We start from the raw sequence: 25,994 nt of genomic DNA on the forward strand, positions 1-25,994 counted from the left end.
TCAGTGCCCTTTGGTGCTCCGTAGAAAATGGCGCTCGTTTTATTCCGAGATGCACATTCATGAATTCTCATTAAACTTTTGAAACGGATTAATATCAAGAGGCACAATTTAATTATTTACAACTGGATCTTTGGTAAAAGCGTTTCATAGATAAATATATAATCTACTGTAAAACGAAAATATTTATTAAAGAGCTGCTATCGGCCGTAACTCACGCCCGAACATTCACCCAAAGCCGGATCTATGTGCCCTGTTTCTATGTTCAGAACGCCGTGGCGCTTTTCGCGTCACTCGCCCAACGAACAGAATCAAAACTTTATTGCTCAAACCCGGAAGACAAAACAGGAGACGTGTCAGGAAATAGAAGAGTTCCATCTTAAATAGGCGATCGCCGTCAAGCATAGATTATCCGATATATTACAATTGCGTACAGATAAGGTGGTCTTTTATGATAAATATATAGTTGAAGAACGATAAACCCAGGTTCTTGAGTATGTTGAACAAATTTGAAACCAAGTCGGCCCGTGTGAAAGGTAAGCATTTGGCCAGTTGCAAGCTAGCTTTTTGAGGCTAATATTAGCGAGCCATCCGGTAAATACCGTAAATGTGTTTGTTTGTTCTGTAGACTTATGCAAGAAGTAAAGCTTTATAGAGTGGTTTCAAGTACGATAATCTTCCTTTCGTGGTTCCTAAAAGGCTAATGATTCCCTTTTCAATATGACTACTACTTACCGTTAAAAATAGTACGTCTGCGTCTCCTTCCCAGCTGAAATGGATATTGATTGATTTTTTTTTTTAAATACTTGTTAATTTTACGTTTCAGGGCTAAGTTTCCACCCCAAGAGGCCATGGGTTCTGTCCAGTTTGCACAACGGTGTCATCCAGCTGTGGGACTATCGCATGTGCACGCTCATTGACAAGTTTGACGAACATGACGGTAAAAAAAATGCTAATTGCAAATTTTATACAATGTGTGAATGAATGTGTGATGGAAAACTAGTCAATTTCAAATGTCCGTATAGGCAATGATGAATCGACGAATATTTTGTGCACTCTGTTGACATTGGATGCGATTTCTATGTTGTCCCAAAGGTCCTGTTCGAGGAATTGATTTCCACAAACAGCAACCCTTGTTTGTGTCTGGAGGAGACGATTACAAAATTAAGGTAATAAATATGTGGTTACCATATTAGCTCTTCTTAAACCTAATAATGTCAATTTATATATGCACTTAAAAGAATCAAATATTTTGCTGTTTATTTGTTAAGGTGTGGAACTACAAGTTGAGACGCTGCCTCTTCACCTTACTCGGACACCTGGACTACATAAGGACTACCTTTTTCCACCATGTGAGTTGCTCTTCAGAGATCGAAGAAATATCCCAAACCTCTTGAAGGGGTCATATGAAAAAAAATACTTCATTTATTGTACACATATACAGTGAGACCTCAACTTACGAACTTAATTGGTTCCCAGAGTGTGTAAGGCGAAAAGTGTGTATCTCGAAAAAAAAATTCCCATAGGAAACCATTAAAATGGGAATAATCCGTTCCCGGGTTTCCATAAAATATACTAAATAATAACAACTAAATAAGCCTTAAAACTACACATAACATAGCTTATTATATGTATAATAAATGTGCTATTGTATTGTAATGGAAGAAATACACTGCATTGTATGATAAAGTCACTTTACATTTACATTTGTGATGGTCATTTATGGCTTGCTGGAATGGCGTTGGAGGTCGAAGGTCAAAGGGATTTGCTGTTTGGAAAGAGAGGCGCATTACATGACGACTGTAATTAAAGAAATAAACTGTGCTGTAAAATAAAGTTTTATTTACCTTTTTGATGGTCGTTGATGGCTTATGGAAGGAGAGTCACCTTCCATAAGGACTGTTGGTGCTGTTCGGTCGTGTGCTTCCGCCGAAGATCACTCCGCCAGCCGTGGTGGGTGTGTATTATGAAAATAGTGCTTATTATAAGGTTTAATTTTCATAAATCTGACATTTGTAAGACAAAAAGTTTGTAAGTTGAGGTGTTTGTAAGTTGAGGTCTCACTGTAGTTGGCGATATGTAACTAGCTTGAACCACCCTCTAGTGTTTGTCACTGGAACATGGAAAATATTGCCATGACATACCCATTCATATGCTCCTTTTCTAGGAGTACCCTTGGATTCTGAGTGCCTCAGATGACCAAACCATTCGCATCTGGAACTGGCAGTCCAGGACTTGTGTCTGGTAATCTAAATAATGGCTATTTAGTGGCTCACTTGTCAAATCATAATTCCTTACTTTCCCTCTTCATTTCGACAGTGTGCTGACGGGCCACAATCACTACGTCATGTGCGCCCAGTTCCACCCCTCGGAGGACCTGGTTGTGTCAGCCAGCCTGGATCAGACTGTGCGAGTGTGGGATATCTCCGGTGAGGGCCGTTGAGGGTTAAAGGAGCACATGAGGCTGGGGCAAGGTGGGGTTGCGATCTAGGAAGTGAACACACCATTGTTGGTAGACTACTACAGTGATACCTTGGCTTACGAATTTAATTGGTTCCCAGACAGAGTGTGTAAGGCAAAAAGTGTGTATCCCAAAAATTAATTTCCCATAGGAAACCATTAAAATGAGAATAATCCGTTCCCAGGTCCCCATAAAACATAATTTTCTACTTTCTAATTTTCTAAGCCTTAAAATATACACACAAAATATACCTTATTTTATGTATAATAAATGTGCTATGGTATTATAATTAAAGAAATAAACTGTATTGTATAATAACGTCGTTTTATTTACCTTTTTGATGGTCGTTGATGGAATGGATTGGCCGGTTTCATCAGCATTAAACACTTGATGAGGAACGTAACCTTTCACCATCTTGAGGAATGATCCCTTATAGGTGCTTTCTCTGTGATAATTTTATCTAGTTCCTCATCAATTGTGTTCTGTTTAGCTGGGTGTATAGCTTTTTGCATCTAGTGTACAAATGGCTTGTGCGGGTTATTTGTGGAGCCTGATTGATGGGATACAGTAAAGTCTCGTTATATCGATATCGGATATATCGATAGTCCCGGTTATATCGATACTATTTCTATGCACGCACGGAAAAAATTACATGCAAACAGGGTCGGATATATCGATAGTCCCGGTTATATCGATATTTTTTCGGACTCCCTTGAATATCGATATAACGAGACTTTACTGTATTTTAACCTTCCAGTCTACATTCTGCCTTTGAACTATCAAAGTTGGAACGAGTCCAAATTTCATTTTTCTATCCATTTTGTCACTGTCTCTCTGTCGTCTGCCTGCCTTTCAAATGTTTAAACCACCTCCACTCACTGCTGCGTTCTTGACCAATCACGTGGCTTTAACCGAAGACTGGGGCGGGGAATAGAGGACCAAAACAAGCCGGCTGCCGTTTTCTTTGAGGAGAACGGGCTCATTCGCGAACGACACATCACTCATTGTGGCAGGTCCGTGTGTATCCCGAAAAATAGTCCGTATGCTAAGGTCAAATTCCATAAATTTAGCGTTCGTAAACCAAAATGTTCGGAAGCCAAGGGATTCGTAAACCGTGGTATCACTGTCCTTCAATTTCTCCACCTAAAATACAGAGCAACGGTTTGCAAATTGATCATGGTGGTTCATCAGAAAAATGTAGTCATTCAATGGACGTGTTGACTTTCTATCAGATAGTGAAAGAGGCTGAAACGGGATGTGTGATTCACATCCCGGGTTGATCTCTTCTACTATTGACGTGTAACGGACAAACTCTGCGGGCTGAATGCGCAAACGCCTCCTCCGTCTGAAGAGTTCTTGATCTGACTTTTAATCATCCTGTACTTGCTGAGCGAGGAAGTGTTTGTGTTTCACTGCATGCTTCTTGATGTTTTTGACATGTCTTTGTGCTTTGACCTTCCACAATGACCTAAATGATCTTTCCTACTCCTTCCTCACTCATGTCATAACCCTGCGTGTGTCCTCAGAGGGCAGTATTTTGCATCAGCGCCATTTTACTGTCCACTCACTCCTATATTTATATTTACAGGATTGCAAATTTCTTATTCGTAAGTGGCAAATAACCAGCATCCGCGACTACTCACTTTTCTTTCTTAAATTCCTCAGATCTGACACGTTTAGAGGTTTTAGCATTATATCGCTGCGCATGACATTTGCACCAACCTAACACAAAATCAACCTTCTATTTTTGTACAGACGCTCCCCTACTTACAAACATTCACCTTACAAACAACGGTACATACGAACATTCTTGTGGTAACATATGTAGTATTCTCTCCAGTTGTACATGTACATATCTTTATAGAGCATATATTTTATTAAATGGTTATTTTTCAGTACAAACTAATACAGGTTACCTATACAAGCCCGTCTCACCACGATGGGGTGCAGAGCTTTCAGCCACTCTGCTCCCAAACTCTGGAACTCACTTCCACCCAACATCCTTAATGTTGACTTTCTTCCTACTTTCAAATCCAATCAGCTATTTTATTATTTATCATTTTATTCATGGTTTTATTGTTCTATGTATTGTTTTATTGTAAAGTGTCCTTGGGTGTTCAGAAAGGCGCTCGTAGATTAAATATTATTATTATTATTATTATTATTATTATTATTATTATTAAACATACTTATATAAGCCTTAAACATACATTCCATACAAAATATAGCACTGAAGCAACTTGCGAACAAATTCAACTTACGAACGACCGTGTGGAACGTATCTCGTTCGTAAATTATAGCACTGAATCAACTTACAAACAAATTAACTGTACGGATGACCGTTCAGAATGTAACTTGTTTGTAAATTGGGCAGCGTCTGTATAGCACTGAATCAACTTATGAACAATTTCACCTTACGTACTACCGCTTGGAACATATCTCGTTCGTAAGTTGGTGAGCATCTGTATAGCACTGAATCAACTTACAAACAAATTAACTGTACGGATGACCGTTCAGAAGGGACATTGTTCATAAGTTGGGGAGCGTCTGTATAGCACTGAATCAACTTACAAACAAATTAACTGTACAGATGACCGTTCAGAATGTAACTTGTTTGTAAGTTGGGCAGCGTCTGTACAGCACTGAATCAACTTATGAACGAATTCACCTTACGAATGACCGTTCGGAACGTATCGTCTTTGTAAGTTGGGGAGCATCTTTATAGCACTGAATCAACTTACGAACAAATTCCCCTGACGAATGACCGTTCGGAACGTATCTCGTTCGTAAATTGGGGAGCAACTGTCTTATGAATTTCTTTGGTAATTCATAACGTAACTTGCATGCGACTCATCGAACACGCATGAGCATCCTATAAAATAACATTGCACGTCCTTCACATCCAAAGCCCCATCGGAGTCCGTCTTTACGACGCCAATCACCAACACCCCACCCACACCCTCATGTGCCCCCTTTATCCATTGCCCTCCCCGGAAACATCCACACTTTCACACAGGTTCCTCATGCCATCCCATTTTCCCTTCATCTCTCCTCACTGCTGAACCAGACGCTCACCATATTGTTTGTTCAGGCGGGAGTCATCATCATCAACACATGTCGTTTCCCTTCTCGCTAACCGAATCAGACGCTACGTACGGAAGCGCAAATGTTTGTGATGTTTCCATCCCACCCCTGTGTGTGTGTGTCCGCTGGTCCAGCAGTCGTCTCACCTTTAGCTGCTGCTTCTTCTCGCCATTTGATTTGGTCTATCTAATTATTTTGTTGACTATTTTCTTCCCCTTTACGTTGGCTTCCATGCGCCCTGCCGTCGCATCGTCCCTTGCGACAATAAATGTTGGTTGCAGGTCTGAGGAAGAAGAATTTGTCGCCTGGCGCCGTGGAAACGGAGGTCCGCGGGATCTCCGGCGTTGACCTGTTCGGCGCCTCCGACGCTGTCGTCAAGCATGTTCTTGAGGTGAACGTTAACGTTTGTGGGTCTACAAGTGATTCGCATGCAAATAGAGTACCATGCTATTATGGAATAACTGATACGTCTCCAGGAGTGTTTTTATAAATTCATTTACATGCCTCAAGATGACACCTAATCATACACCGTATTTTCCGGTGTATAACGTGCAGCCAAAAGCCTTGATTTTCTTCAAAAAAATTCCCCCTGTGCCTTATGCACAGGTGTGCCTTATGTGTGAAATAATATTGAGCCACAACAGGTCTCATAACTACTGTCAGCAGCCACCGACTCCATTTTCCCTTGTAGAAGAAGTCGGTAGGTAACATCCGAGTTGCGACCAGTGCGACTTACAACCATCCGTACTTACGACTACAACCGCCAGACACTTTTTTAAATACATATTTTATGACATATTTTATACAGTAAAGTCTCGTTATATCGATATCGGATATATCGATAGTCCCGGTTATATCGATACTATTTCTATGCACGCACGGAGAAAATTACATGCAAACAGGGTCGGATATATCGATAGTCCCGGTTATATCGATATTTTTTCGGACTCCCTTGAATATCGATATAACGAGACTTTTCTGTATTTATATATTCCTATATAATATTTAAACTTTAAATTCATTGAAGGTGCACCTTATAGTCCAATGCGCCTTATATATGGAATTTTTTTTTTTAAATACACCATTGATTGGGGGTGCGCCTTATAGTTCAGCGGTGTGAAAGTCAAGGCCCGAGGGCCAAATCTGGCCATTCACATCCTTTTATTCGGGCCGCAAAAAGGAAAGAAAATGGTCCAACCCATGAACTGATTTCAATGCTTCAATGAATCATCAGCAACATGACTGATAGCTGTCTATTCCATTCAGGGTCACGACCGAGGTGTTAACTGGGCCACTTTCCATCCCAGCATGCCTCTCATCGTGTCAGGCGCTGACGACAGGCAGGTCAAGATCTGGAGGATGAACGGTAAGAATGAAATAGATTAGATCTTAATTTCCATATTTGCTGGTTGAAAACGTAACATGCGAATTTCCATCATGTATCGTGCTTCATTTAGCTTTTAAATAACACGTCTTTGCGCCGTGTCAACCTCTCCATCTCCGTCCACCGGCAGAATCGAAAGCTTGGGAGCTTGACACTTGTCGTGGCCACTACAACAACGTCTCGTGCGCCGTATTCCACCCGCGCCAGGAGCTTATCCTCTCCAACTCCGAGGACAAAAGCATCCGGGTGTGGGACATGTCCAAGAGGACCGGCGTACAGACTTTCCGCCGGGACCACGACCGCTTCTGGGTTCTGGGCGCTCACCCCAACCTCAACCTTTTTGCTGCGGGTATGTCGCCGACCAGTTTGTAGTGATCATCTCTTACTGTATTGTATTGTATTGTATTGTATTGTACTGTAAAGGTCTTGTATTTGATTTATTGGATGGATGGATGTACCTTTATTCGTCTCGCAGTGGAGAAATTTACATTACACAGCAGCAAAGTTATGAAAGGAATAGGAAAGGAAAGAAAGAAGTAGAAAAATAAAATACAGGAGCTGCTGGAAAGGCAGCCACTCTCGCGACGCCAAGTAAAAAAAACCTACAGCACTTCATGGGTACAGCGCATGAAGCAGTTCTTGATGAAAGAGGAGAGGATGAAAGCATCCTTTTCAGCAGTGGATCAGGGACGTCATGGTGGAATGTGCACGTCTACTACAAGCTACATGTTGAAAGCAAACACTCATTAACTCATTCACTGCCAGACAATGTGCAAAAATGTGTCCTTTGCAGTGCCAGGGTATTTGTCACTTTCACTCAAATTCCAGGACCCATAGAATATTGCGTTTTAGGACTACATAAGCATTCAATGCAGCCTAAGAAACCTTGCTCTCTTCTTTCATCAGAAAAAAGAGTTAATTCCTAAGTTATGAGTCTGGAGTTATCTGAGCTTGAAATGGGGGCAGGTGTACAAAATACAATGCAATACATATTGGTTTATAGAGCGCTTCAACAACTGCTGAAACGGTAACAAAGCGCTTAACATGGACAGCTATCATATACAGGAAATAAAGCAATGACAAAGATAGTAGAAAGCACCACGGAGTAAGGTTAGGTGCACGGTGTTATCTGAACTTGAAATGGGGGCAGCTGTACAAAATACAATACAGGTAACATCCAACTTACGACCGAGTTCCGTTCCGACCAAACGGTCGTAAGTCGAAATGGTCGTAAATCCAAATCTATTCAAAATGTTGAATAGAGACTCGGAGGCTAAATGACTCGCAAACACCCCCCCCCCCCCCCTCTGGTGCCATTACACGGTCGATTGCTGGCTGCCTGGCCAAAATTGTCCTACCCGGTGCCAGGCGTAGAATTAAAATAAAAAAGATAGGGTTTGGAGGTCATGGTCGTAAGTACGGGTGGTCGTAAGTCGAGCTGGTCGTAAATCGGATGTTACCTGTACAATACATACATATTGGTTTATAGAGCATTTTAACAACAGCTGAAACTATAGCAAAGCGCTAACATGGACAAAAGGCAAATGCTGCCCCCTCGTGGAAGGGAAAAACAAAACCAGAGGTCTGACCAATGCTTTATCGCAAGCAAAAAAAAAAAAAACCCTAACAAATTCGGTGAATGGCGCTCCACGTCACACTTTTCAATTCCCGAATAAATTCAGGAACGGCAGCGAATGAGTTAAAATGCAGTATGACCACATCATTAACGGGAGAATCGCTATATTGCAACGCAGTGGATCCGAATATGCCATTTTGTTTTTCCTCAAAATATATCGAATTGTATTTTTTTGTCAAACCGTTTTCTTCTAAGGTCACGACAGCGGCATGATCGTGTTCAAGCTGGAGCGAGAGCGTCCGGCTTACGCCGTCCACGGCAACATGCTCTACTACGTCAAGGAGCGTTTCCTGCGCCAGCTGGACTTCAACAGCAGCAAAGACACTGCCGTCATGCAGTTGCGCAGGTGGCTAATACGCAGCGGCTAACGCCGTTGGGTTGGTTAAAGAGCAAACTAAGGTGACAATATTTTCTTGCTGCAGTGGCTCCAAGTTTCCTGTGTTCAGCATGTCCTACAATCCCGCGGAGAACGCTGTGCTCCTGTGCACCGTGAGTATACATTTTTTTTAATAAGGGAAAACTGTTTAGTTCAGGGGTGTCAAACTCATTTTTTGCCGGCCGCCATATTATATAGCTAACTCATAACTCTTTCTATCTGTTTGAGTTACTTCCGGGTTGAGTGATTATTAGCTAACTCTTAGCAAGCTTTCTATCTGAGTTACTTCCGGGTTGAGTGATTATTAGCTAACTCTTAGCTAGCTTTCTAGCTATTTGAGTTAGTTCCGGGTTGACTAATTATTAGCTAACTCCTAGCTAGCTAGCTGAGTTACTTCCGGGTTGAGTGATTATTAGCTAACTCTTCGCTAGCTAGCTTTCTATCTATTTGAGTTACTTCCGGGTTGAGTGATTATTAGCTAACTCTTAGCTAGCTAGCTTTCTATCTATTTGAGTGATTTCCGGCTTGAGTGAACGCTGGCGCGTGTTGCAGCCGCTGCTCACCCACAGAAGACAACTTATCCTGTGACTGTAAAGTGACCTTGAGAGTTTTGAAAGCCGCTTATAAATGAAATGTATAATAATAATAATAATAAGAATTATTATTATTAGCTATTTATTCACTAGCTATTAGCCATCTATTCGCTAGGTAGCTATCTATTTGAGTTACTTCCGGGTTGAGTGAACCCTGGCGCGTGTGGCTGCCGCTGCTCAGCCACAGAAAATAACTTGACGTGACTGTAAAGTGACCTTGAGAGTTTTGAAAGGTGCTTATAAAGCAAATTTATTATTATTATCATTGTTATTGTTATTATATTGACGGCCTACTCTCTAGGGCTGTTATGAATTTAGGGAAACCATTCGAATGTTTCATCCCCACCACAAATAGCATACAGAACGCATAACAAATTAACTCATTCGCTACCAGACGATGTGCAAAATATGCCCTCTCGTGGAAAGTAAAAAAACAATGCCAGTGGTCTGACCAGCGCTTTATCGGAATAAATTCGGGAATGGCAGTGAATGAGTTCATGAATAACTAGTTTTCAAATCCGAAGTCAAGAATAATGACTGTTATTGTGGTTTACATGGGACAGTTTGACATTTTGGTTCAGACTTTAGCAAGCAGCATAGATTTAAACAAGTTTGATTTTGTCTTGCGGGCCAAATAAAATGATGTGATGGACCAGATTTGGCCCTCGGGCCTTGATTTTGACGCTTGCGATTTAGCTTATTTTAAGACGGTACAAGTGAGTAAAACTGACCATTGACTTCTTTTTTGTTTTGTTTGTTTTTGGTCATCTTTTAGAGGGCGACCAACCTGGAGAACAGCACATATGACTTGTACTCAATTCCCAAAGAGAGTGACTCTCAGAACCCCGACGGTATGTTAATAGTGCATTGAATGACATTTTTTTTTATTTTTTTGTTCTCAAGTGATAATGTTAGCTCTTTCCTTCTCAGCGCCCGAAGGCAAGAGATCTTCTGGCCTGACAGCAGTGTGGGTGGCGAGGAATAGATTTGCTGTCCTGGACCGCATGCACTCGGTATGTACTAAGTCAATAAACGTTCCTCTAATTCAGGGGTCGGGAACCTGTTTGACTAAGAGAGCCATAAAAGTAAAATATTTAGTAATGTTTTTCAGTGAGAGACACACCCACGCACACATGCACGCACGTAATTTCAACAAAATGTCAGAATATATTATTTAAAATAACTTTGTGATAATACTCACCATTAATATGAATAGTTTTCCGTTCTTCACGATTGGTAAAAAAAATCCAGAATCAGAATCATCTTTATTGCCAAACGATTGGAATGAAAGTCAACTTGCCGGGTCCATAGCCACTGCTAGCTAACCTGCACAAGGCTCATTAGCTTTTCACGCTTGCTTTCTGCTGTCTCTCACAGAAGTATATTGATGCTAACATTAGCATCGGGCTTGTCAAAGTGCAACTGATATTCAACTGTTTCATTCATGGTATTTGTCATTGCAAATTAGAATCACTGCAGAACTTTTTCTCTCCACAAAGGCGAATCCTTCCGTCCATTCAACCTGAAGTGTACGATACTTGTCATTTTTTTTTACTTGTCAGGCTTATTTAAAAGGGGGCGTTTACCTGTTTCGACATCAACGGCCATAGGTCAGTATCATCCAATCAAAAGTGCGCTTTCCGCCAACTGCCGCCCAAACAGGAAATGAACAGCGAAAAAGCGAGAATATGTATTTACAGTAAAGTCTCGTTATATCGATATTCTCGGGAGTCGGAAAAATATCGATATAACCGCACTATTGATATATCCAATCCTGCGGCATGTAAATTTTCTCCTTGCGTTCATAGAAATAGTATCGTAATAAGCAGTACTATCGATATAACCGATATCGATATAACCAGACTTTACTGTAGTTTTATCGGTGAGCCAGATTCAATCATCAAAAGAGCCATATATGGCTCGCGAGCCAGAAATTACCGACGCCTGTTCTAATTTAAATCCGTGAATGTAAGAGTTGGCCCATTCCAAGTTTGTCTTACAAACAAAATTTCGCCTCAATCTGTTTCCATCCACATTTTACCTTCCGCAGCTGCTGATCAAGAACCTAAAAAATGAGATTGTCAAGAAAGTGCAAGTACCAAACTGCGAAGAAATCTTCTACGCCGGCACAGGCTCTCTGTTGCTGCGCGACGTAGACGGCGTTACACTGTTCGACGTGCAGCAAAAGCGCTCGCTGGCTACTGTCAAAATCGCCAAGGTCAAATACGTGGTGTGGAGCGCCGACACTAGCCACGTGGCACTCCTGGCCAAGCAGGGTAAGAGCTGCCAAAACTGTCCTCGAATGCGTGCGGGTGACAAGGGTCTCAATGGTTTCCCCCCTTCCCCCGTTTGGTTGCTTTGACAGCTATTATGATCTGTAACCGCAAGCTGGAGAGCCTTTGCAACATTCACGAGAACATCAAAGTGAAGAGCGGCGCCTGGGATGAGAGTGGTGTCTTTATTTATACCACGTCCAACCACATCAAATACGCCCTCATCTCCGGGTATGTTCACATTCCTAAGTGACATCAGAAAAACGTTTTATAGCATCTAAAATACCCAAAACACGCAAGCTGATATTTGTAGTCAAATGCAAAACACCAATAAAAATGACTTAAAGTGTCCCAAAACTACTTCAAAATGACCCCTTGTTCGTGACATCGCGCCAGGACATCTTACCTTGCTCTAGAATCAAAACAATGGCTTCAGATTGGGAGAAGATGCTTTCTTGTTACTCATCCAGTTATGAATATGATTAAAATAGTTCTGAAGAGGAAAGCATAAATGTTTGCAATCGATTAAAGAAGTCGTTCACTGTCATTTTGAGGCGTCTGGACTCCAATATAGCGCTCAGAAAATGCACAAGATGGCGCCCAAGCTCCGTTGGAAATGGGCTGACTTATCTGCTGGGAACTTGTGTCAACTAGTATCAAATAGTAGTCTTGGTGCAACACACAACGATTCACCATTGAGTTATTTATGTGTTTTCCTTATAATTTCGCCATCAACACGAAGTTTTCAGACCAAACAAAGTACCCAAAATGCATTGTGTGTCGCTTTCTCGGTCAGGGGCGTTCCTTCAGTGACGTCACGTCAGGCATCGTCACCAACTCAAAAACAAGACTTCCTGAATATTCAGCGCGAGTCTTAAAACGTAAAATATTGCTATATGTGGTGGAATCTTTGTAAAATACGCTCATTAGAAGTCATTTGAAGTGATTTTACAAATTATGGACACAACTTGTCCGCAGGCGTCGGTTGTCCTTTAAGTTTGATCCCTCAAGTCACTCGCAGTTTGTCACATGCAGCGTTTTGATTAAATCGGGCCTGATAATGTCTGCAAAATGCTTGTAACATCTGCAGCCCTCTGCCAAGCTATTTATCGAGAGTTTATGCAAATTTAAGTGATACATGAGTAAAACAGTCTTCTTGATTTGATACCACGCCCCTGGATGTCCTATGGCACAAGCACCAACATCCATAAACCAACAAAACATAGACATTTTAATGGGTTGTCTTTCCTTGAACTGATAGATTTATAACCTGGATAATGAGCTCTTCCTGTGAAGGAGTTTACCAAGTCCTAAATTCCGCCCAAGGCTAGATTTCTTACCCGAGGATGACAGTTCAACAGGCTGTCTCTCTGTTTTTGTTCACCTCAGATTGACCCCAGATTTTCTGTGCTTCCATTGCAGGCCAGCGTAGCATACAACTCCATGAAACATTTTAATATGATAACTTCTATTCTGTCTATTCGTTATCACTAGTTTTCAAATTTGAAGTAAAAAATAATGACTCTTATTATGGTTTACATGACAATTTGAAAATTTTGTCGGGACTTTTACAAGCATCATGGAATTTCAAGTGTGTTTTTTTTTTTTTTTTTTTTTCGTGGGCCGAATAAACGGATATGGTGGACCAAATTTGGCCCCCGGGCCTTGACTTTGACACCTAGGCTTTAACCCATATCCCTCCACGCAGTGATCATGGGATCATTCGGACGCTGGATCTGCCCATCTACGTGACCCGCGTGCGAGGCAACAGCGTGTACTGCTTGGATAGGGATTGCCGACCGCGCGTCCTCACCATTGACCCCACCGAGTACCGCTTCAAACTGGCGCTTATCAATCGCAAATATGACGAGGTGAGTCGATGTTGGGGTGGCGACGGTGATCAAGTTGAGCATCGTTGTTGCATTGTGCAGTTGAATGACATACTGGCTACTATTCCAGTCTATATAATAGGAAAATGAAATTATTATTAGTAGTATTGGTATTGGTATTATTAGTATTAGTCATAATATTAGTAGTACTAGTAATATTTGTAGTAGTAGTTGTTGTACTAGTTGATGTAGTTGTATTAGTAGTAGTAATAGTAGTATAATAATAATAATAATAATAATAATAATAATAATACATTTCATTCATAAGCGCCTTTCAAAACTCTCAAGGTCACTTTACAGTCACAGGATGAGTTTTTCTGTGGGTGAGCAGCGGCAACCACATGCGCCAGCGTTCACTCAACCAGGAATAAGTCAAATAGATCAATTTGGCTAGCTAGCTAATAGATAACTAATAGCTAGCTATCTAGCTAGTTACACAGCAAAAAGATCGCAAATAGATAGCTAGTTAGGTAGCCAGCAACGGTGACCCGTTTTTGTTTAGTATTAGTTTTATTAGTATTAGTATTATTAGTAGTATTAATATTATAATATTAATAATAATAATACATTTGATTTCCAAGCACCTTTCAAAACTCTCAAGCTCACTTTACAGTGACAGGATATTAGTATTATTAGTATGAGTATTATTAGTATTATTAGTATTAGTATTATCAGTATTAGTATTATCAGTATTAGTATTAGTAGTATCAGTATTAGTAGTATCAGTAGTATGAGTATTATTAGTAGTATTAGTAGTATTAGTATTGGTGTTATTAGTATTGGTATTGGTATTAGTAGTAGTATTAGTATTGGTATTTTTAGTAGTACTGTATTAGTATTGGTATTTTTAGTAGTATTAATATTATTATTATCATGCAACCACCAGCGTGGCCTCCCCGAGTCAAATGTTTAAATGAAAAACGGCGTCTGAACGTTTTGACTGGACGGACTGACATTTGACCCTTTCAGGTTCTTCACATGGTCCGTAACGCCAAGTTGGTCGGCCAGTCCATCATTGCTTACCTGCAGAAGAAAGGCTACCCCGAGGTGGCGCTGCACTTTGTCAAAGACGAGAAGACCCGTTTCAGCTTAGCGCTGGAGTGCGGGAACATCGAAGTAATCGTCACCGTTCAAGTTTGCATCCTCCTTTTGCTAAAAGCGACAAGTTCATTGCGGCTCTTTTCTCTTTCTCAAAGGTGGCGCTGGAGGCGGCCAAGGCATTGGATGAGCGCAGTTGCTGGGAGCGTCTGGGTGAGGCGGCACTCCTGCAGGGACACCACCAGGTCGTAGAGATGTGCTACCAAAGGACCAAGAACTTTGACAAGCTCACCTTCCTCTACCTCATCACCGGAAACTTAGCCAAGCTGCGCAAGATGATGAAAATCGGTGAGGGAGGGAAGGAGAGAGAAAGTTCTACTTTGCTGTGATGATCTCCAAGAGTCGCTACATTGTGGCTGTTCTTCTATTGGCAGCTGAAATTAGGAAGGACATGAGTGGCCATTACCAGGCTGCGCTTTACTTGGGAGATGTCGGCGAGAGAGTCCGCATCCTGAAGAATTGTGGCCAGAGTGAGTTCAAATCGCAACCCTTGCCTCATTTTGACAAAATCACCACACAAAAAAAATCTCTTGACAAATTCACTGCCAGACGATGTGCAAAAATGTGTCCACTCCAGTGCCAGGGTTTTTGTCATTGTCACTCAAATTCCAAGACCCGCACAATGATTAGTTTTAGGACTATATAAACATTCAATACAGCGGAAGAAACTTTAGGCTTTCTTTTTTCCATCAGAAAACAAGTTAATTCCTAAATTATATGGGTCTGGAGTTATATGAGCTTGAAATAAGGGCAGCAATGGAGTCGGTGTCTGCTGACAGTAGTTGTGAGACCTGTTGTGGCTTAATATGACTTCACGTGTAAGGCACACCAGCGTATAAGGCGCAGGTTTGTCAAATCAAGGCGTTTTGGTGTGCCTTATACACTGGAAAATACGGTTACTTACTCATTGTTTTCAAAAGTTGCATTTCCACAAAAGATTCCAATCAGGTACTAGATGTAATATTTAAAAATTGTAAATGGTTTGTGTTCAATTGTTGAAAAATGCTCATTGTCGTATTTTAAAGTACTGTATTTTCCATACGATAAGGCGCACCTAAAAGTAAATATTTTTTTCAAAGCTGAACAAGCGCCTCATCATCCGGTGCGCCTTATGTATGGAAAACATTTTAAAACATGTCATTCATTGAAGGTGCCCCTTATAATGCGGTTACACTTATGTATGGAAACATTTTTTGAAAATATGTCATTCATTGAAGGTGCCCCTTATAATGCGGTGCACCTTATGTATGGAATTTTTTTCTTTACATATGTCATCCATTGAAAGTGCCCCTTATAATTCGGTACACCTTATATATGGAAAAAGTTTTAAACAGTCATAAAAAGTGCCCCTTATAATGCGGTGCACCGTATGTATGGAAAAGGTTCTTAAATATGTCATTTGTTGAATGTGCACCTTATATTCCAGGAAATATGATATTGTAATTGTATTCATATCCTTTTCTGTATGTGTATAATTGTCCATGGTGTCTTATTCACTTTTACGATTATTGCATAATATTATTCGACTATTATTGAGGTTGTATATGGAAATAGTATCCAACCCAATCTTTTATATATATTGTGATGTTAGTTTCGAATGAAGTATTTAGTAATATTTTTTTGTCTTTTATTTTTACAATGTTATAAAATTTCATAATACTTTATATTGAAGTCTTTTTTTTCTTATTTATTTCATTGATTGATTGATTGATTTTACCCCTTCTGCGTAGAATCTCTGGCTTACCTGACTGCTGCCACGCACGGACTGGATGAGGAAGCCGAAGCCCTCAAGGAGACGTTTGATCCAGAAAAGGAGACTGTATGTATTCAAATCTACTCCCCAAAGTTATGTCGCCACCATTTTGGCATTCAAAGCTCATGTCATTTGTAGTTACCCGAGGTGGATCCCGATGCCCAGCTCCTGCAGCCACCACCACCCATCAACCCCCTGGATACCAACTGGCCGCTGCTCACTGTCTCCAAGGGCTTCTTTGAGGGAGCCATCGCAGGCAAGGGTAAACGGCAACATGTAATGCGACTAAAATTGTAAAAGTCATTTAGCGGCTTCATATCAGTGTGTTTTGTTTTATAGGGAAAGCAGGTCAGATGGCCGCCGACTTGGACATGGACGCTTCCGGAGCAGAGGGCTGGGGAGATGATGCCGAGCTTCAGCTTGATGAGGGTAAGTTTAGTAGAATGATGATGACACTGGTGGGAATTTAAGCGTTCAAAAAATAGTCTACGGGGGTCAAAGTAATCATTTCAAAATTAATTACATATCCATGCAGCAACAAACATTCCCACTTTTTTTTCATGACAAAACTGAATGCTCCCCTCATCTCAGGTCATAGGTCATTTTGCTTCCTAGTACATTGATACCTCGGTTTATGAATGCTAGAACTTTTCGCCTTACGAACATTAAATTTGCGACAATATAATCTTGGCATACGAACTAGTTTTCGGCAAACGAACCAAACCACACGGAGCGCCACGGTGGCTGGCGAACTAGTTTTCCACACCCCCTCTCTTGGAGTGCAGACGTGGTTTGTTCACGAGTGGAATACTTTTGCTATTTTGGGACCGAAAAAGACCCCACCACAGGCTAGTGTTAAGCCGAAGAGGACACAAAAGAAAATTACGGTCGAGCAGAAGATCATCAAAAAACACGAACAAGGTGTGCGTTTGTATGACTTAGCGTCCCAGTAACAGTATGCTAAGTCGACCATTGCTACGTGTGGCTAAGGGTGTTTGTGTTGTCTAAGCAACGCGACCTTAGGTAATAGAAGAGGTTGAAAAACTTCTGTTGATTTGGATTAGCGAAATGCAGCTCGAACGGGACAGTGTTAGTGAGGGTATTATCGCAGAGAAAGCACGGCAACTTCACTCGGATATCATCAAGAGGCAACGACAACGACTTTATTATATAGTACAGTTTATTTCTTTAATTACAATACAATAGCACATTTACTATACCTAAAATAAGGTATATTTTGTGTAGTTTTAAGGCTTATTTAGTAGAAAATTCTATTTTACGGGGACATGGAAACGGATTATTTTCATTTTTAATGGTTTCCTTTGTGAAATTAATGTTTGGAAGACACACTTTTCGCCTTACACACACTTTCTGGGAACCAATTAAGTTTGTGAACGTGAGGTATCACTGTACATACAATCTTTCCAAAGTATTTATTGCGGATTCACCTTCTTTATGTACCGTCTCAACTTTTGACAACATGAAGTTGGTCTCGAATTTAAAACGGACTTAAAAGGTCTTCAAATTTAAACAAGCTGTTACTGCAGAGCCACCTCATTAACATCCCCCCCCCCCTTAGATGGATTCATGGATGCTCAGGATGGCTTCGGAGATGAGGGTGGCGCCAAAGAGGATGGAGGAGGCTGGGAAGTGGAGGAGGACCTTGACCTCCCACCAGAGCTGGTAGGAGAACCGTGATACATACATTGGATTGATTTCGCCTTTATTCGTCTGGCAGTCGATAAATTTACATTTCACAGAAGCAAAGGAATAAAATAATATAACAAAAAAAAGATAAAGAGCCTCACTGAGTATCTCCGCATCATCAGGACTTGCCAGCCGGTGCAGGCGGATCGTCTGAAGATGGCTTCTTTGTGCCGCCCACCAAGGGAGTGAGTCCTACACAGATGTGGTGTAATAACTCGCAGCTGCCAGTGGATCATCTTCTCGCGGGCTCCTTTGAAACCGCCATGAGGGTAAGTGATCTCCTTCCTGACATATTATCAGGGAAATAATAACTATTAACTCATTCGCTGCCATTCCGGAATTTATTCGGGAATTGAAAAGTATGATGTGGAACGCCATTCCCAATTTTTTTTTTTCTTGGGTAGGGGGGTGATAAAACGCTGGTCAGGCCTCTGGCAATGTTTTTTCCATTCCACGAGGGGGCAGCATTTGCCTTTTGTCCACGTTAATAATAATAATACAGTGAGACCTCAACTTACGAACGTAATTGGTTCCCAGACAGAGTGTGTAAGGCGAAAAGTGTGTATCTAAAAAAAAAATCTTCCCATAGGAAACCATTAAAATGGGAATAATCCATTCCAAGGTTTCCATAAAATATAGTTTTTAACTAAATAAGCCTTAAAACTACACACAACATACCTTATTCTATGTATGATAAATCTGCTATTGTATTGTAATGAAAGAAATACACTGCGTTGTATCATAAAGTCACAAAGAGAGGCACATCGACTTGTGCATTCAATGAGAGGGGGTGTGCAAAGTAGCGCCGGCTGGAGCGCTGTTCGGTCGTGTGCTTCCGCCAAAGATCACTCCGCCAGCCGTGGTGGGTGTGTATTATGAAAATAGTGCTTATTATAAGGTTTAATTTTCATAAATTTGACGTTCGTAAGATGAAAAGTTTGTAAGATGAGGTGTTTGTAAGTTGAGGTCTCACTGTAATAATAATAATTTTAAAAAATCCTTTATAAGCACCTTTCAAAACTCTCAAGGTCACTTTACAGTGACAGGATAAGTCTTCTTGTGGGTGAGCAGCGGCAGCCACATGTGCCAGCGTTCACTCAACCCGGAAGTAACTCAAATGGATAGAAAGCTAATAATAATAATACATTAATAGCTAGCTAGCTATAGCTATCTATTATCTAACTAGCTAGAATAGCTCAAACAGATAGAAAGCTAGCTAGCTTTCTATCTATTTGAGTTCCTGGTTGAGTGAACGCTGGCACATGTGGCTCCCGCTGCTCACCCACAGAAAAAAGGTCATGTGACTGTAAAGTGTCCTTAAAAGTTTTGAAAGGCGCTTACAAATGAAATGTATTATTATTATTATTATTGTATTTATAAGCACCTTTCAAAACTCTCAAGGACATAGCTAATAGATAGCTATATAGGTAATAGCTAGATAGCAAATAGACAGCCAGCTATATTGCTAGCTAGATAGCTAGCGAGATATGGATTGCTGGTAGATAAATAAAGTCAAGATAAAAAGACTAAAAAAGCTAAATGTCAAAGAGCAAAAAAAGGCCCATTTGAACAGTGTTAGCTCTTTGTTACAGCTTCAGCTGTTAAAGCGCTACATAAATCAATATGTATTGTATTTTGTACAGCTGCCCCATTTCAAGTTAACTCCAAACTCGTATAACTTAGGACAGGGGTGTCAAAGTCATTTTTTGCCGCGGGCCACATTGTAGTTATGGTTTCCTCTCGAGGGCCGTTATGAAATTGGGGAACCCATTAGAATGTTTAAATCCCTTCAAATATTACATATAGAGCACACAGCAAATTAATGAATAACTCGTTTTCAAATCTGAAGTCAAGTATAATGACTTTTATTGTGGTTGACATCCAAAAATATGAAGTTTTGGCTCAGATTTTAGCAATCATCATGGAATTTAACAAGTTTGATTTGCTTTCGCGGGCCGAAAAAAATGATGTGGCGGGCCGGATTTGGCCCGCGGGCCTTGACTTTGACACCTGTGACTTAGGAATTAACTCTTTTTTCTGGTGAAAGAAGAGAGTCTAAGGTTTCTAACTCTGTATTCAATATTGATGTAGTTCTAAAATCATAGAGTACATGAGAAAAGTTGTTGAGATTGCACAACCGTCCATGTTTTGATGTTCCTGTTGTTTATTATTTTGCTTTGTGTTGACTATGACGTGAAGCGCTTTGTTACAGCTGCAGCTGTTTTGAAAACGATATATAAATTAGGATGTATTGTATTGTAGTGTATTGTTAAACTCGATATTCTGTGGGTCCTGCATTTTGAGTGAAAATGACAATAACCCTGTCACTGGAGCGGACACATTTTTTTTTTTTTTGCACATCGTCTGGCAGTGAATGAGTTAATCTACTCAAAGTTCTTAAAAAATATCGCAACTTTCCTTCACAGCTCCTCCACGACCAAGTTGGAGTGGTCAACTTTGGCCCGTACAAGTCGCTCTTCATGCAGACTCTGTCCAGGGGCCGCACTTGCTACCTGGCGCTGCCTTCTCAACCCTGCTTGCGAGGCAATCCCCAGAGGAACTGGAAGGACTGCGGTGCTAAGCAGGGACTGCCCGCTGTGGGCCTCCGCCTGGCTGACCTCATCGCCCGTCTGCAGCAGTGCTACCAGCTGACCACCTCCGGGCGCTTCGAGGAAGCCGTGGAACGCTTTCGGGCCATCCTGCTATCGGTGCCGCTGTTGGTTGTCGACAACAAGCAGGAAATTGCTGAGGTAAGCCAGCAATCAGGTCGTGCGTAGGCGTCGGATAGAGCGGACAATGAACTGTGACCTCGCAGGGGCAACACTGAACATTTAATGTACTTATTGATTAGATTGGATTAGCTTTTATTAGTTTCACAGTGGATAAATTTACATTTCACAGCAGGAAAGTGATGAAGAGGAAAGGAAGAAGTAGAAAAAAAAAAACTAAAGAGTGAACGCTGGCGCGAATGGCTGCCGCTGCTCACCCGCACAAAAAAAAAAAATCCTGTGACTGTAAAATGTCCTTGAGTGTTTTGAAAAGCGCTTAGAAATTAAATGTATTATTATTATGAATACAGGACCGGCTGTAAAGACGGCCACTCTCGCGGCGCCATCTTGAAGTCAAAAACAAAACTAACAATGTGACACAACACGAAAGACAGACAGTCTTCAATTTTAAGCATTTTCTGCACCGTCTTTGTGGCATCAAGCACTTCTAGATGAAATAGAGGGTGAAATCCTCCTTTTCACCAATGGATTGGACTGGATTTGCCTTTATTAGTCTCGCAGTGGAGAAATTTACATTTCACAGCAGCAAAGTGATGAAAGGAAGAGGAAAGGAAAGGAAGAAGGAGAAAAAAAATATTGGACTTGCTGTAAAGGTGGCTACTCTCGTGGCACCATCTTGACGTCAAAACAACAACAAAAAATGGAAATAACAAACTATTATGACAACACAAAGACGCAGTCATTCAATCTTGAGCACTTCCTGCACCCCCATTTGTGGTGTGAAGCAGTTCTAAATGAAACAGGAGAGGATCAAAGCGTCCTTTTCACCAGTGGACCAGGGACATCATGCTGAAATGTGCACGTCTGCTACAAGCTAAATGTTGAAAGCATACACTAAGCTGTAGCATCCATTGACAAAAAGAGATTGTCTCACATCACGCTTTGATCCTCTCCTCTTTTATCGAGAACTGCTTCATGTCACAAAGAGGGTACAGCAAGTGCTGAAGAATGAATGACTCTGTGTCTTTGTGTTGTCATGTTATTTACTATTTAGTTTTTTTGCTGTTGTTTTTGTTTACTTCAAGATGGCGCCGCTAGTGGCTGTCTTTACAGCAGCTCCTATATTTTGTTTTCTACTTCTTTCTTTTCTTCCTTTCATAACTTTGCTGTTGTGAAATGTAAATTTCTCCACTGCGAGACGAATAAAGGTACTACATCCAATCCAATCTCCTGAATCCTAAATCCGCTTCAATTCCAAGCGGCGACAGTTCCACAGGCTCTGCACTGACGCTCCTTTCTCCTCATTGCGGGCTCCTCAAGCCACACATTCCTCTCAATGAAAAATGTGTTAATATATATTCATATATTAATATGTTAATTAATAATTTCAACCACTGTTGTAGGCTCAGCAGTTAATCACCATTTGCAAAGAGTACATAGTGGGCCTGACCATGGAAACGGAGCGTAAGAAGCTGCCCAAAGACACACTGGACCAGCAGAAGAGACTCTGTGAGGTCAGGCTCGACTTATGATCATATCATTTTTTGTGTCTTTTGTTTCCGATTTTTTTTTTTTTTCCTGACGTTGTTATTTGTTATCCCGGAAAGATGGCCGCCTATTTCACCCACTGCAACCTCCAGCCCGTCCACATGGTTCTGGTGTTGCGCACCGCTCTGAATCTCTTCTTCAAGCTGCGCAACTTCAAGACGGCCACCGGCTTCGCCCGCCGCCTACTCGAGCTTGGACCCAAGCCCGACGTGGCGCAGCAGGTTTGCCGTCATCACAATTTTTAACCTTTGCGTATGGTGTGTTGTTTTGCACCTGAATAATTTTAATTCCGTTATTTTATTTTTTTTGAATGTACGGTGATACCTCGGCTTATGAACGCTTTAGCTAACGAACTTTTTGACTTACGAATGTTATTATAAATTCGCCGGAATATAATCTTGGCATACGAACTATTTTTCGGGAAACACACAGTGCGCCACAATGAGTGATGTGTCATTCGCGAACGAGACGGTTCTTGGCACGCATGAAATGGCAGCCGGCTTTTTTTCCCTCTATTCCCAGACCCCCAGTCTTCGGTCAAAGCCGCACGTGATAGGTCAAGATCCGTGGTAGAGGAGGGAGGTGTTACAGAAACACACACGCGAAACAGTTTGAAACAAAAAAAAACAAAAGTGAAATGGTGAGAATATGGGTAGAAAACAGTGAAATTTAAACTCTTTTCAAATTTATTATAGTTCAAAGGCAGAGTGTAGACTGCAAGGTTAAAATATCCCATCAATCAGCCTCCACAAATCACTCGCACGAGCCATTCCTGAATATTCTGCGCGAGTCTTAAAACATAAAATATAGCTATATGCTATGGAATGTTTGTAAAATATGCTCAGTAGAAGTCATTTGAAGTGATTTTACAAATTATGGACACAACTTGTCCAGCGGCTTTTTTGTTTCCTAACTGACATCAGAAAAACGTTTTATAACAATGGCTTCAGATTCGGAGAATATGCTTTCTTGTTACTCATCCAGTTATGAATATGATTCAAATAGTTCTGAAGAGGAAAGCATACATGTTTACAATTGATTAAATAATTTATTCTGTGCCATTTTGAGGCATCTGGACTGCAATGTAGCGTCCCAGAAAAGAGGCAGAAAAAGGCGACCATGCAAGTGAGGAATTAATCAGCCCGTTTCCACAGGCTGATAAATTCATTCCATGGAGCTTGGTCGCCCTCTTCTGGCGGCTTTTTGGTGCAACACGAGGTTTTCAGACCAAACAAGTACAGCAAAATACATTGACGTGATGGAAGGACTGCAACAATGTGTCCTTTTTTCGGTCAGGGGCGTTCCTTCAGTGACGTCACGTACGGACTCGTCACCAACTCCAAAACAAGACTTCCTGAATATTCAGAGCGAGTCTTAAAACGTAAAATATAGCTATATGCGGTGGAATCTTTGTCAAATACGCTCAGTAGAAGTCATTTGAAGCCATTTTACAAATTATGGCGGCGTCGGTTGTCCTTTTAAAAGCCCCATTCTAACTCCACATTTCTTGACCCATTTAAAATATTACATTTTCCCAGACACGCAAGATTATGGCGGCGTGCGAGAAGAACCTAACAGACGCCCATCAGCTGAACTACGACCCGCACAATCCTTTTGACCTGTGCGCCGCTTCCTTTGTCCCGCTGTACCGTGGACGTCCCGTGGAGAAGTGCCCGTTATCTGGGGCGTGCTACTGCCCCTCATATAAGGGTCAGGTGTGCAGGGTGACTCAGGTACGTTGACGTAAAAGCAGACGATACGATTTGATGGCACTGAACGTCACACTGTTTGCTTTCACTTTTCAGGTGACCGAAATTGGCAAGGATGTCATCGGTCTGCGTGTCAGTCCACTCCAGTTCCGTTAAGACAGAAGGAAATGTCATCGAATTTTTTTTTTTTTTTTTAATATATCCAAATTAATTACAAATATGTATGCTTAGCTTACCATGTGTTTCTTAAGCAACTATCTTTCAAGAAAGCTATTACGTCAATTTTTGTGCAGTAGCTTAAATCATTCTATCAAAATGAAAAAAAATCTGAACTGTCTAACAAGGGGTACAGAAAAATAAATAAAAACATGTCAAGAATGCGACAAATGCCTTTTATCTCTTTGTCATGTTTTGGTGTTGGTTTAAAGGACAACCGACATCACTTTTTTTGTTTCCTAACTGACATCAGAAAAATGTTTTGTAGCATCTAAAATACCCAAAACAGACAGTATGATATTTTTAGTCAAATGCAAAACACCAATAAAAATGAGTTAAAGTGTCCAAAATCTGCAAAAAAAAATGAACCCGGAAGTGGCCAGTTTCAGAAGGTCCCGCCCCCTTGTTTGTGGTGTCACCTCAATACGTCTTGCCTAGCTGGAGAATCTAAACATGGCTTCAGATTCGGAGAATATGCTTTCTTGTTACTCATCCAGTTATGGATATGATTCAAATAGTTCTGAAGAAGAAAGCATACATGTTTGCAATCGATGAAATAATTTATTCCGTGCCATTTGGAGGCAATAGGGGTGGGGGAAATGTCGCACCAAAAAAGAGGCAGAAAATGGCGACAGAGCTCCGTGTAAGGAATTAATCAGCCTGTTTCCACAGGCTGATTAATTCCTTACACGGAGCTTTGTTGCCCTCTTCTGCCTCTTATTGGTGCAACACAAAGTTTTCAGAGCAAACAAGTACAGCAAAATGCATTGACGTGATGGAAGGACTGCTACAATGTGTCCATTTTTCGGTCAGGGGCGTTCCTTCAGTGACGTAACGTGAGGACTCGTCACCAACTCAAAAAGAAGACTTCCGGAATATTCAGCGGTGAGTCTTAAAACGTAAAATATAGCTATATGCGGTGGAATCTTTGTAAAATACGCTCAGTAGAAGTCATTTGAAGCCATTTTACAAATTATGGACACAACTTGTCCGAAGACGTCTGTTGTCCTTTATAATGTGAATAAATCGTACTATAAATGGAAAAAGGAGACACCTCTTCCTACAACGCAAGAAAAATAGAACACCTTTTTATAACTATTTCTTCAGCAGTAAATTACAAACTTACCTGGGGATCTCCGGTCCATCCCCAAACATGGAAAAGAACGGTATTCACTGGGAAGGGTTTTTTTTTGTACTTTTCCTGCACTTTAGCACATTCATTACATACCCGTTTGATATCCTATATATAATAAGAACTTTGAAGTATGGTGAGTATCGTTTTGCTTTTTTTGAATGTTGCTGTGCCGATGACCATTTTGTGTTTGGGAGCCTTTTACTGAGCGAGTTGCTTGTTCTGTAGCCACAATGGGACATAAGTCTTCTTGTGCCAGTCCCAAGCTCGGATAAATACAGAGGGTTGTGTCAGGAAGGGCATTCGACGTGTAAAAGCTTGGCTGAAACAAACATGCGGATCAAACCTCTGAAGATGGAGGTCTGTGATTCGCTCTGGCAACTCCTTGACGGGAAAAGCTGAAAGGAAA

The 25,994-nt window shown here is 41.1% G+C and overlaps 1 protein-coding gene across 2 annotated transcripts; it reads left to right on the forward strand.

The window, feature by feature from the left end:
- Positions 1-337: 337 nt before the first annotated feature.
- Positions 338-24,617, forward strand: copa (coat protein complex I subunit alpha). 2 transcript variants are annotated; one of them, XM_089008338.1, is made up of 29 exons: positions 338-533; positions 824-937; positions 1,093-1,166; positions 1,269-1,349; positions 2,165-2,241; positions 2,317-2,426; positions 5,824-5,933; positions 6,809-6,908; positions 7,057-7,275; positions 8,758-8,908; positions 8,985-9,051; positions 10,307-10,382; positions 10,462-10,544; positions 11,582-11,807; positions 11,897-12,035; positions 13,513-13,675; positions 14,663-14,809; positions 14,890-15,079; positions 15,166-15,261; positions 16,522-16,610; positions 16,683-16,806; positions 16,884-16,973; positions 18,124-18,227; positions 18,374-18,520; positions 20,678-21,001; positions 22,384-22,494; positions 22,588-22,749; positions 24,067-24,261; positions 24,334-24,617. In XM_089008338.1, exons 1-29 carry the CDS (start codon positions 494-496, stop codon positions 24,391-24,393), a joined length of 3,669 nt encoding a protein of 1,222 aa, XP_088864464.1. In that variant the 5' UTR covers positions 338-493; the 3' UTR covers positions 24,394-24,617. The 2 variants fall into 2 exon arrangements, with proteins under 2 accessions (XP_088864464.1, XP_088864465.1); XM_089008339.1 differs by having other exon boundaries at positions 16,890-16,973.
- Positions 24,618-25,994: the final 1,377 nt, after the last annotated feature.

Source organism: Hippocampus bargibanti, linkage group LG11 (assembly GCF_051943395.1).
Source record: "Hippocampus bargibanti isolate YZ-2025 linkage group LG11, ASM5194339v1, whole genome shotgun sequence".
Lineage (NCBI taxonomy): Eukaryota > Metazoa > Chordata > Actinopteri > Syngnathiformes > Syngnathidae > Hippocampus > Hippocampus bargibanti.